The following is a 13,357-nucleotide window of genomic DNA, read 5'->3' as shown; positions in this document are numbered from 1 at the left end:
TCAATTTATATAATTTTTAAAAGACACACACTCATCACAATCAACCAAGTTATTATTCATTTATTAACCATTATTTCCAACACAAGAACGAGGAATTTTTAAATTCTTTTATCAACTTTAAATAATAATTATAAAAATAATATAAAAAAAAAAAAAAAAAAAAAGTCACACAAAAAAAAAAAAAAAAAAAAAAAAAAAAAAGAGAATAAAATTCTCGATATATCATTCCTGAATTGGATTTTTTTTTTAGTTTTTTTATTTTTTTTGTTTCCAATTTTTTTTTTTTTTTTTTTTTTTTTTTTTTTTTTCTAAACATTTAACCAATGTATAGATTGATTAAAAAAAAAATAAAAGTTGGATCGTAATTGAAAATTTTTTTTTTTTTTTTTTTTTTTTTTTTTTTTTCAAAACAAAAAAAAAAAAATAAAATTCAAAAAAAAAGAGAAAGAGTAACAAATTTAACCAGTTTTCTTTTTTTTTTTTTTTTTTTTCCTTTTTTCCTTTTTGGGTTTTTTTCCAAAAAAAAAAACCAAATTCCAAAAATTTTTTTTTTTTTTAAAAAAAAAATGGGGGAAAAAAAAATTTAAAAATTTTTCCATTTTTAAAAGGGGAAAAAAAAAACCCCCCCAAAATCCAAAAAAAAATCCAAATTGGTAATAATCAAAATAATTTAAAAATTTCCCCAAAATAATAATATAAAAAAAATTTTATTCCCCCAACCCAATAATATAATAAATAATTTTTTTAAAAACCCCCCCCCATTCTCTCCAAATATTTCCCAAAATAATAATTATAATCCATATAATTATTATACTCAATCTATTGATCAAAACCAAACTCAATATCAATATCAATTTAATAATTTACCAAATAATATTAATAATAATATTTTAAGAACTGATTTTTTGGTTATAAATAATAATAATAATAATAATAATAATAATAATAATAATAACATAAATAACAATAATAATAATAATAATAATTTCAATAATATGAATTTAAATACAAATATTATACATAGTAATTCAAATAGATATGGTGAATGGGTTTCATGGAATTCTAAAGAATTTTTAAATTGCTCAAGGTTTCATAATTTGGTGTATTATAGAATTGGTAATTTGAAATTTTTATCTGAAACATTGGCCGAACAAGAACCCTGGGGAAAAGAATTAAAAGTATTAAAAATATATGTTGACAACACTTTCAAACGAGTGGTTGAGGAAAATAAGCTCATTGCATTCATCCCTTTTAATCAAAAAATACCTAGTCTCATACTTTTTAACACTGGTTTATTATCAAAGTAAGTTTGCAAACTATTTGAAAGCTCTTTCAATTAATAATTTTTTAATTTTTTTTTAATTTTTTTTTTTTTTTCCACGCCACTTTCACACAAATATGTAATATTATTTTATAACATTTTTTTTTTCTTTTTGTTTTTTTTTTCAAAAAAAATTTTTAAACCATGGTAATGTTGTAATTCGATTTTTTATATTTTTATTTTTATTTTTATTTTTTTATTTTTTTATTTTTTTATTTTTTTTTTTTTTTTGTTTTGTTTAGTTTTTAAGAAGACACACTTGGCGTAAAATTTTTTTTTCTTTTTATTTTTATCCACATTTTCTCTTAAAAGAACCAAAGAAACCCTTCACAAAATTTTAAATTATAAAGTTAAAATAAGATAATTTTTTTTTTTTTTTTGATTGATTTTTTCGAGTCTATCAACTGTTTTAGTTTTTTTTTTTTTTTAAATTTTTTTATTTTTTCTGGCCAATCTTTTTAATCTGGTCTAAAAATACAAAATAATCATAAAAGCGGTTTTATTTTGGGGGAGTATTCTAAAATGATTTTTTTTTTTTTTAAAAAAAAAAAAAGAGATAACTATTTAAATAGTTATTATTTTTTTATTTTTCAAATTTTCAAATTTTTAAATTTTTAAATTTTTAATTTTATTTGTTTAATTTTTATTTTTTTTGGCAAATCAAATTACAAAAATAGACTTATTTTTTTTTTTTATTTTTTATTTTTTTTTTTTTCCAAAAAATATATATTGATAATAAAATAAATAAAAATAGAAATTATGAAGAAATATTTTGTGTTTTACAAAATATAAAATTAGCATCGCAAAAAGATAGAGAATTGGAATTTGGTGGCAGGAAATGTGAAGAACGTCAGTGGATTTTAAAACAGTTTATACCTTTTTCTTCATTTAATGATCATCAAATATTTCATAAATATAATAAACAAATTCCATCGATACAGTTTAGTATTTTACCAAAGAGGCCAAATTATTATTTGAAAATTCATTCACCAAAATACTATTCCTTTGATCCAAATGTTGAAATAGAGACTACATCTATCAATTTTATTGATATTCTTAAAAATGCAGAAAAATCAAAAATTGATAGATTACCACTGGAATATATATATTGCTCAGCGGATGAATTAAATTCTAGATTTCATAAAAACATTGGTTGCACTGTGAATAGGTTGAAATCTAATCCAAGATGTGGTGTTCCTCAATTTCATAGAGATTCTGATGGGACATCAAATATTGACTTATTAGTTCCAATTTTTATGGGAAAAAGTGATTGGTAGGTATAGTTTTTAATTTTTCTTTCTTTTTTTTTTTTTTTTTTAATTTTTCCCAATACTTTTTGGACTTTCTAATCCTTTTTATCTTTTACCTTTTTTCTATTTTTTAATTTTTAATTTAATTTTTAACTTTTATTTTAATTTTTTAATTTTTTTTGAACCTTTTTCAGTTCTTTGGTGTTGAGGTATCAAAATAATATGAATGTTGAGTTTTATAGGGTAAGGGGATTTCTTTCATTAGAGGACAGTTATATAAATGCAAGAATTTTAGAAAAAGTAGATCAAAAATGGTTATATTATTCTGAATTGGAAGATTCTGATTATAAAAACAACCAAAATAATAATAATAATAATAATAATAATAATAATAGTAATAACAATAATAATAATAATAATATTAATAGCAATAACAGCAATAGTAATAGTAATAGTAGTAATAATAATAATAATAATAATAATAATAATAATAATAATAATAATAATAATAATAGTAATAATATCAACAAAAACAACAATAACAATAATAGCAATAATTATAAAGGTAAGAATTTTATCCAAAGTCCAAATGAAGTGGGTGGTATTGGCCAAGGAAATTTCAGGTCTGGTTATAATGATGATGGTATTTCTATTAGTGGCACTGGTTTTGGATATTTTTTACAAACTGAAAATGTTACTGGAAACACTCAAGAATTAGATATTTACTATTCTAACAACAACAACAACAACAACAACAACAACAACAACAACAACAACAACAACAACAACAACAACAACAACAACAACAACAACAACAACAACAACAACAACATTCAAAAAATTAACACAAATAATAACACAAATAATAATGGTAATAATATTAATGGGAAAATAGTAAATAAGAATTTATTAAATTTTGAAGAAAATAGAGGATATAATATAGTACATACTGGAATTTCTCAATTATTACCAATGGAATCATCAACATCCCCAATTTACACAAATGAGATTGGTAAAATTCAGTTAGGTTCAATATCATGCCCTACAACTCCAATTTATTCAACAAAAGTAAATTCAAACTTTAATACTATTTCATCAAGCGATAGTATTATTGATAAAATAAAAAATGATAATATAAGTGATAGGAAAAATAAAAAGAATAATTATATAATCATTAATAATAAAAATGATAATGAAAATAGTAAAAATAATAATAATAATAATAATAATAATAATAATAATAATAATAATAATAATAATAATAATAATAATACAAATAATAATTTCAATAATATATTTATTGATCAAAAGAAAGTTAAAAAATAATATTGTTTAATATTTATGTAGTAGGACCATATGGTATTATGTGTGTAAATAACCAAAATCATATATTTATATAGTAATTTAGTAAATAAACTTTGATATGGTTATAAAACTTTTTAAATTCAATTTTAATATTTTATTTATTTTTATTTTTATTTTTATTTTTATTTTTATTTTTATTTATTTCCAATTATTAAAACAAATTTCCTCACAATTCAAAACTTTTTATTTTCAAAATCGTGGGTCTCTCCTCTTTTTTTATAATTCTATTGAAATATAATATAATATAAAATTGTTTTTAAAAAAAAAAAAAAAAAAAAAAAAAAAAAAAAAAATTTGAACATAAATTAAAAAAAATAGTTTTCCTAAACAATTTCATTTATAGTTATTTGAAATAAAATTAAAAAAATAATAATAAAATGTATTAAAATATGTAATAAAATATTTTTTTATTTTAAATTTATTTTTTTATTTATTTTTTTATCACGTTTGGAATTTTCCAATTTTTTTTTTTTTTTTTTGAATTTTGGCCACTGGGATCAAAATATCGAAAAAACCCCTTTTTGTTTATTATTATTATTATTTTATTTTGAATTTAATACGTACCTAAATATAAAATTTATCATTTCCTACTATAAATTTCATTTATTATTCTATTTCACTAAAATAAATAAATAAATAAATAAATTAATAATAAAAAAATAAAAAAAATAAAAAAAATAAAATTGTTTCTATTTCACCAAAATAAATAAATAAATTAAAAAAAAATAAAAAAAAAGGGGGGTTTGGGAATATTTTGTGGAAAAAAAAAGATAACTTGGAATGTAGACGCATTAAAAGCAAGAGAAACCAAATAATGTTGGAATTGAATATCTAAATCATTTTAATTATTTAGTACTATACAATATGACCACAAAATTTTTAATTCCTCTCGAACGACCACATCCAATTTCTCAATGCACAACCCTTTTAAGTTGTATATTGATATTTTATTGATTTAAATATATTTGGATTTTGATTTTGTTTTTTTTTTTGATTTTTTTTTTTTTTCATATTTTTTTTTATTGTTGGATTCTATTTACATTTCTACAAGAGGGGGTATTATTATTTTTATTTATTCAGTATGCAGCAGTTGTTGATGGCGAAGTTGGTAGGTAATTACAATCATCACTTGGTGGGGATGACAATTGGACGAGATTGAAATTGCATGGTGGACTTGAATCACTTTCAGTTGAATCTAAACTACTTGGAGGGAATCCATCATCGTCATCATTATCGTTGGCGATAATACTACTTTCTTTTAAATTGTTATTATTATTATTAACATTATTATTACAGGAGTTATTATTAAACCCAAAATCATTTAAGAGATCTTTAATTTGGAGTGGTTGTGGAAGTTCAAATTTTATAGTTGTGGTGGTTGTGGTTGTGGTAGTGGTGGTAGTTATTGGTGATGACTTGAGTTTTTTAGTTGGTGAAGAAACTATTGTATCATCATCATTATCATCATCATCATCATCTATTATTATTAATTGATTTCCATCTTCATTATTATGTTGTTCTTTTTCTTGGAATAAAGGGTAATAATTTTTAGGATCTGGTAAAGTGGTTGAATATTTCTTTTTTATTGGGGATGATTGAATTGTAACTGATTGGTATGGAAGGGAGTCATTGATTGAAATTTGAGAAAAAGTGGAAACAGCATTGACCAATGATGGATTTTCAATGATTTGTTCTTGATTATAGTAAACCATTTTTTGAACTGTTTGATTGAATTTTATATTTTTACTACCACCACTGCCAACTCTTTTACCAAGTACACTTTTATTACTATTATTATTATTATTATTATTATTATTATTATTATTATTATTATTATTATTATTATTATTATTATTATTATTATTATTATTATTATTATTATTATTATTATTATTATTATTATTATTATTATTATTATTATTACTATTACTTTTATATTGTTTAATATTAAAATCATTTGATGTTGAATTATAAATTTTTAATTGATCAATTATTGGTCTAATTCCTTCGACATCTTTATCAAGTCGGTAGGTTTTATTTAAGTGAGTGAAAAATGATACTAATTGATCATTATATTCTTGAATTGATTTTTCACTATTACCAATGTTGACATTACTATTGTTTTCAAAAATTTGTAAACTTTTTGATAATAGGGATTTTGCAATTTGTTGATTGTAACTGTTTCTTTGAGAAACTATAAAATAACTTGTGTCTTGTCCTAAATGAATTCTTTCACCGCCATTTAAAGTTGTTGGTATTGATGGTTGAATTCTTTTACTATCAATATATGTACCATGTAATGAATTTAGATCCAGTATTTGAAGTCTACCTTCTGAGTCATGTGCAATTAATGCATGTTTTCTTGATATTGTTGGGTGTGTTAAAACATAATTACAAACTAAAAATATATTTTTTTTTTTTTTTTTTTTTTTAGATTTTTTTTTTTAGATTTTTTTTTTTTTTAGATTTTTTTTTTTTTTTTTGAATGTTAGATATTTTATTTTTTGGCTGTTGTGAAAAAAAAAAAAAAAAAAAAAAAAAAAAAAAAAAAAAAAAAAAAAAAAAAGGGAAAAAAAAAAAAATGGGGGAAAAAAAAAAAAAAAAAGGGGAAAAAAAGGATTTTTTTGAAATAAAAAAAAAAAGATTTAATACATACGACTTGTAGATCTACCAAATCCAACAAAATTATATTCTTCAAGATTAACTAGAAATGAGTCATTATTTCCATGTTGATAAAATAATAAATGATCATTTCTTTTTTTGTCAACTGATGATACCCAGACAGGACATTCAATTTTATTATTTATTTTTTCTTCAACTAAACTATTATTATTATTATTATTATTATTTTTATTATTATTATTATTATTATTATTATTATTATTATTATTATTATTATTATTATTATTATTTTGAATATTTGATTCGTAAACAGTTAAATCTGAAATATCTAATGTTTCTTGAGTTGGTTCTGTATTTGAGTTCGAGTTATCTTGGCTTAAATTATGGTCCATTTTATTTTTTAAATGATTAACTAAATTATTTTTTAATTCTTTTGGGTGCATGCACATATGATTATTATAATTTTATTATTATTAATTTTTAAAATTTAATTTATTTTAATTTAATTTAATTTAATATTTCTAAATAAATTTTTTTTTTTTTTTTTTTTAAAAGTGTTGTATATATTTTTATTTTTTTATTTTTTTTTTTTTTTTCCTATATATAAAAAAAATTGATATTAAAATTTTAAAAAAGAAATTAAAAAAAATAAAAAAAAAATTAAAATTTTTTTTTTTTTTTTTTTTTTTTCAAATTTTTCAACTTAAGTTCTTAGAAATTTTATATTTCATGTAATAATAGGATAATTGAGAATGTTCTGTGCCGTTAAAAAAGGGCTGGCCTCTTTTGTGTTAAAATTTTTATCTGTTTTTCTAATTAAATAAATATTAAGAAAAACAAAAAAAAAAAAAATTTAAACTTAAAAGTGAGGCCAGCCATTTTTAATATTTACTATCACTTTTTTAATATTTATTTTTATTTAATATTATTTATTTGTTTTTCAATATTTTTATTATTATTATTATCATTATTATTATTATTATTATTATTATTATTATTATTATTATTATTATTAATTATTATTATTTTTATTTTTATTCATTATTATTTGTTTTTATATTTCTATTTTTTTTATTTTTATTTTAATTGAATACAGTCAAATCAAATCGAATATAAAAAAAATTAAATAAATAAATATGGTAAAATCTTGATAAAAAAAAAAAAAAAATAAAAAAGAATTTTTTTTTTTTTTTTTTTTTTTAAGGAATGTTTAAACATGCTTTATTGTTAATAGCTAATTTCAATTTTTTTTTTTATAATAATGTTTTACTCTCATTCTATCTTTAATATACTTAGTTTTTAAAAATAGTTTTTTTTTTTGTTTTTTTTTTTTTTTTTTTTTAATTTATATTAAAAAAAATGGAAGATGATAATGGTGATGATGACGACGATTCACTTTGATCATAATTGAAAACATTTATCAAACCAGTTTTAAGCAATTGCTAATTTTGTTATAAAATCTTCACCACTAATTTTTTTTTTTTTTTAGTGAAATAACTATCTATTATTTATTTGTTTTTTATTATTATTATTATTGTTTTTATTTGTTTTTTTTTATTTTTTTTATTTTTATTTTAATTGAACACACAATCAAATCAAATCAAATCAAATATGCTATTATTTTTCTTTTTTATATTGGAAAAAAAAAAAAAAAAAAATTAAATAAATAAATAAATATAGTAAAATTTTGTTAAAAAATTAAAAAAAAATAAAATAAAATAAAATAAAATAAAAAAAAATAAAATTTTAAAAATTAACAAAAAGAATTTTTTATTTTTTTTTTTTTATTTTTTTTTTTTTAAGGACGTTGTGTGTTTAAAATTTAATTGAAAAATTTTATTTTTTTTTTATTTTTTTATTTTTTTTTCTCAAATCCCAATTTTAAGTAACCATTTTAGATTTTAGCAACAAAGAAAAAAAAAAAAAAAAAAAAAAAAGAGGAATAAAAAAAAAAAAAAATATTAAAAAAGTAAAAAAATGGAGTTCCATTATGAATCCATGTTTTCAAATAATAAAGACACTGAAGACAATAACAATAGCAACAACAATAATAATAACAGCAGCAACAATAATTCCACCAATAGCGATTTTTCACTCCCAAGCTTTTCCACAGGATTTTGGGGATCTTTTTCATCCATAGTTGATACAGTCAAACAAAAGGTAATTACATTTTACAAATTATTATTATTATTATTATTATTATTATTATTATTATTATTATTATTATTATTATTATTATTATTATTATTATTATTATTATTATTTTTAATTTTATTATCATTATAGTCTGTTTCCTTAAAAAAAAAAAAAAAAAAAAAAAAAAAAAATTTTAAAAGTGTGTGCTAACTTTTTTTTTTTTTTTTTATATGTAATTATATTTTTTTATTTAGTCAGAGGATATTATAAATGTTTATAAAGAAGATTTCCAAGAATTTGGATCTAATTTAACTATAAATAGCGAACAACAACAACAAAACAATGATGAAAAAAAGATAACAATTGTAGAAGATGGTTCAGATGTTGAGGAAGATAAGCATGATTCAGTTATAGGTTTATTTAGTTCACCAATTCTTTCAAATATTTCAAAAGTAAAGAGTAAAATTTCAAGTGGTATTTCAAATTTTATTACCGAATATCCAACTGCAAATTCCTCTGAAATTAATAATAACAATAATAATAATAATAATAATAATAATAATAATAATAATAATAATAATTATAATAATAATAATAATAATAATAACAACAACAACAATATTAAAAATGGTGTTGGTAATGATAGCAATGACAGTAGCGACGATGAGGAAGATAATGATGATCTTTCACTTCAACCGTCATTAATTGGTGATTCTTTCGATTATATCCCATCCGCAATAACAACAAATACAACTAAAAATAAGAAGAGAACAACAACAACAACAACAACAACTAATACCTCAACAGCAACAATAACAACAACAACAACATCACCAACATTCTCTCTTAATGACACTATTAATAATAGTGATAAATTTGAAAAATCTGAAATTGAATTTTACTTGAATGATCCAATAAATCCAAAATACAATGAATTTAAGAAATCATTTGTCATTTCAAAAAATCAATCCAAAATAGTTTCATTACTTACAAATATAAATAACACTACCACCAACCCAAACAATAACAATGTAAATAAGGTAAGAAGTTATTACAATCATTTAGTACCAAGCAAAGTAAATGAAATTGATTTTTGGTGTAGATACTTTTTTAATCAGTAAGTTTATATTATATATATATATATATATATATATATCCATATCACATAATTCTCTTTCAAACATATTAATATTGATATTATATTATATTTATAACTTCTATAGAGAATTAAAAAATCAATATCATAAATTGTTATCAAATACTCAAGATGACGAAGATGAGGTAAATTGGGATGATGATGATGAAAATAATAATGAAAATAATAATGAAAATAAAGATGAAAATGAAATTAAAGATGAAAATGAAAATAAAGATGAAAATAATAGTAAGAATGTTGATGAAATTAAAGATGAAAACATAGAAAAAGTGGGAGAGGATAAGAAAGAATTGGTTGGTGATAATAAAGATGAAAAAATAGAAAATGTTACACAAGAGATTCAACAAACTTTAAAAATATCAGAAGGAATTAATCACCCACTTTCGCCCAAAGCTACTGAAACTATCATTGAAACACCTGTAAATAATGTAAATAATAATAATAATAATAATAATAATAATAATAATAATAATAATAATAATAATAATAATAATAATAATAACAATAACAATAATAATAAAAATATCAATCCATTGGAAGAACAAAATAGATTTATACAACAACAACAAATACAAATGCAAATGCAACAAAATCAAAATTTAAGAAGGAAAGTTGGTTCAATGGGTGAACTTAATGATTGGGAAGTCATTGATAAAAGATCTTCTTCTGAAGATAATGAAGAAAATGATGAATGGGGCGCTTGGGAATAAGTTTTATGTTGAAAACAAATAACAAATAACTAATTAAAAAAATTAAATAAATAATTTTTTTTTTTTTTTATTGTTAATAACTAGTGCTCAATTATCTACCTATTCTCCCTCTCTTTTTTTTTTTTTTTTTTTTTTTTCAAAAAAAATAATAAATAGTTGTTTTATAATTTATATTTATTAATAAAGAAAGTTTTTCTATTTTTATTAATTTATTTTTCTTTATTTTTTTTTTATTTTAATTATTTTTTTTTTCAAACAACCAAAGCTTGTTTGGTAATTCTGGTGTGACCAACTGTATTAAAAAAACAAAATTATAAAAATAGATAATTAATAGTAAATCACACTAATAATGATAAAAAATAAAAAATAAACGAAACATTTGTTAGTTGAAATATCTAAAAATAATTTATTTAAGTTAAATTTTAAAAATCAAAAGTCAATGTGGCATTTTTGGATAAACAAAAATATTTGACACGATATTGTTGGGAATAATAAAAAAAAAAAAAATAAAAAAAATAAAAAAAAAAAAAAAAAAAAATTAAAATTTGAAAAATTTATTTATTTAATTAAATTTTTACTCTTAAAAAATGGTTTTTAATTAATTTAATTTTTTTTCTAAAAACATACACTTAATTCATTTTTTTTTTTTTTACACACTTTATATATATAAAATAAATTACTATATTATTTTCTTATATTATTTTTTTAAAAAAAAAAAAAAAAAAAAAAAATGGAACCAATACTATCAGCTGAAGAAACAACCCAATTTTTTTCAAAATTTATAAATAAAACAGAGAATAAAGAATGTTTTGATTGTCGTGCAAGAGGTCCTACATGGACTTCAATTCCATTTGGTGTTTTTATTTGTTTCGACTGTTCATCAATTCATCGTAATATGGGTACTCATATTACTTTTGTAAGGTAAAAATATATTTATTTATTTATTTTTTATTTAAAATAAAATTAATTTTATTTATTATTATTATTATTATTATTATTAACTTTTTCATTTTTTATTATTTTTTATTTAAAATAATAATGAACATAATAAAAGATCAATTAAACTAGATCGTTGGAAGATGTCACAATTGAAATATATGGAGCTTGGTGGTAACCAAGTTGCAAAACAATACTTTCAAGAACATGGTGGTGATATAAGAGATACTGAATCAAAATATCAATCACAAGTTGGTATAAACTATAAACAAATTTTAGATGCAAGAGTTAAAAAAGCGTAAGTATAATATACAAATATATAAATATCATATTAAATTCAATAATAACTTATTGTTTAAAAATATAAAAAAGATTAAAAGAAATTTCACCATTTAGTTCAACATCATCAACACCACTTCAAGCGCCAACAACACCATCACCATTATCAATTTCAACAATTAATTCAAATCCTTCAACAACAACCTCTTCACCAATGTTTTCTACAAATTCAAGTAGTAGTAGTGGTAGTGGTATTTTACAATCAAAACAACAACAACAACAACAACAACAACAATCACCAACTACTAGTTTTTCAGATAAAAAAGTGTCTTCTCAACAAAAGTCAACAACAACTACTACCACCACTACTAAAAATGATAGTGATGATTTTGATAGTTTCTTTTCATCATCACCACCAAAATCAACTTCTACAAAAAAGGTTGCAACAAAAAAGATTGATCAGAAATCATTTGATGATGATTGGGATTCATTACCAGATAAAAAAGAAGAGAAATTTGATAATAATAACAATAATAATAATAATAATAACTATAAAAACAATAAGAAAAAAGGTGGATCATCATTTAAATTTAATAATGAATATATAGAAAATGATGAAGATGAAAGTGATTCAAATAATAGATCTGATTTATCACCTGAATTGTTTGTATATTAAAATTAAACCCTAACCTTAATATTAATTGTTTGTACTAATATATATAAATATCCTTATATCTTAATTTATAATAGGAGATCACTATATACAAGCTCAAAATTCTCAATGGATTTTTCAGTTGATCAAACTTCAAATAAACAGGATTCATCATCACCACTTTATTCACAAAAATATAATAATAGTAATAATAGTAATAACAATAATAACAATAACAATAATAATAATAATAATAATAATAATAATAATAATAATAGCTACAATAATAATAATAATAATAATAATAAAAACTACAGTAATAATAGTAACAATAATAGCTATAATAATAATAATAGGTCACCAAATAATCAATCACCTAGAAATAATAATGAAAATAAAAATTATCAACATCAAAATGAAACAGATTATGCTAGAAAGAATTTTACAAATGCAAAATCAATATCATCATCAACTTATTATGGAGAGGATAAAGAAAAAGTGGATTCAGATAAACAGCAACGTATTTCTAAATTTACAAATTCAAAATCAATTTCATCTGCACAATACTATGATCGTGATGAAACACCATCATTTAGTGAAAGAAGTGCTTCTAATATAGCAAGAGATTTAGCATACAATGCTAGATCTGATTTAACCTCAATTTCAAATAAAATTAGTAACATTGCAAATAATATTATAAATGATTTACAAGATAGATATAATTAAATCAATAAAATATAAAAATGTAAATAAATAAATAAAAATAAAAAATCTATAAATAAATAAATAAATAAAAAAACAATCACGCATATAAAATTTTTTTTTTTTTTTTTTTTATTTAATTATTGTTTTAAAAAAGGATTTTTGTTTTTTTTGTTTTTTTTTTTTTTTTTTTTTTTTTTTTTTTTTTAAATTTTAATTTTAATAATC

The 13,357-nt window shown here is 19.4% G+C and overlaps 5 protein-coding genes across 5 annotated transcripts in view; 4 read left to right on the top strand and 1 right to left on the bottom strand.

Moving 5' to 3' along the window:
• DDB_G0292196 (hypothetical protein) overlaps positions 1-2,598 on the top strand; it is a gene marked incomplete at both ends in the record, with an annotated part of 3,446 nt that extends 848 nt beyond the window's left edge. Inside the window, 2 exons of the mRNA XM_629865.1 lie at positions 896-1,116; positions 2,120-2,598. Of these exons, the coding sequence (XP_629867.1) occupies positions 896-1,116; positions 2,120-2,598 (700 nt within the window). The remainder of the gene's footprint in view (positions 1-895; positions 1,117-2,119) is intronic.
• A 195-nt stretch (positions 2,599-2,793) lies between these two features.
• DDB_G0292164 (hypothetical protein) lies at positions 2,794-3,897 on the top strand (the record flags this gene model as incomplete). Its single annotated transcript, XM_629864.1, has 1 exon — positions 2,794-3,897. One exon carries the CDS (start codon positions 2,794-2,796, stop codon positions 3,895-3,897), a length of 1,104 nt encoding a protein of 367 aa, XP_629866.1.
• Positions 3,898-5,012: 1,115 nt separating this feature from the next.
• DDB_G0292194 (hypothetical protein) lies at positions 5,013-6,950 on the bottom strand (the record flags this gene model as incomplete). The annotated part of the gene is made up of 2 exons (XM_629863.1): positions 5,013-6,334; positions 6,593-6,950. 2 exons carry the CDS (start codon positions 6,948-6,950, stop codon positions 5,013-5,015), a joined length of 1,680 nt encoding a protein of 559 aa, XP_629865.1.
• Positions 6,951-8,535: 1,585 nt separating this feature from the next.
• On the top strand, positions 8,536-10,560 carry DDB_G0292192 (hypothetical protein; the record flags this gene model as incomplete). The annotated part of the gene is made up of 4 exons (XM_629862.1): positions 8,536-8,718; positions 8,845-8,895; positions 8,949-9,811; positions 9,918-10,560. The coding sequence occupies 4 exons, from the start codon at positions 8,536-8,538 to the stop codon at positions 10,558-10,560; spliced, it is 1,740 nt and encodes a 579-aa protein (XP_629864.1).
• A 730-nt stretch (positions 10,561-11,290) lies between these two features.
• Positions 11,291-13,153, top strand: DDB_G0292148 (Arf GTPase activating protein; the record flags this gene model as incomplete). Its single annotated transcript, XM_629861.1, has 4 exons — positions 11,291-11,481; positions 11,615-11,794; positions 11,869-12,438; positions 12,526-13,153. The coding sequence occupies 4 exons, from the start codon at positions 11,291-11,293 to the stop codon at positions 13,151-13,153; spliced, it is 1,569 nt and encodes a 522-aa protein (XP_629863.1).
• Positions 13,154-13,357: the final 204 nt, after the last annotated feature.

This window comes from Dictyostelium discoideum (genome assembly GCF_000004695.1).
Source record: "Dictyostelium discoideum AX4 chromosome 6 chromosome, whole genome shotgun sequence".
Classification (NCBI taxonomy): domain Eukaryota; phylum Evosea; class Eumycetozoa; order Dictyosteliales; family Dictyosteliaceae; genus Dictyostelium; species Dictyostelium discoideum.
This window is presented reverse-complemented; position numbering and strand designations above follow the sequence as displayed.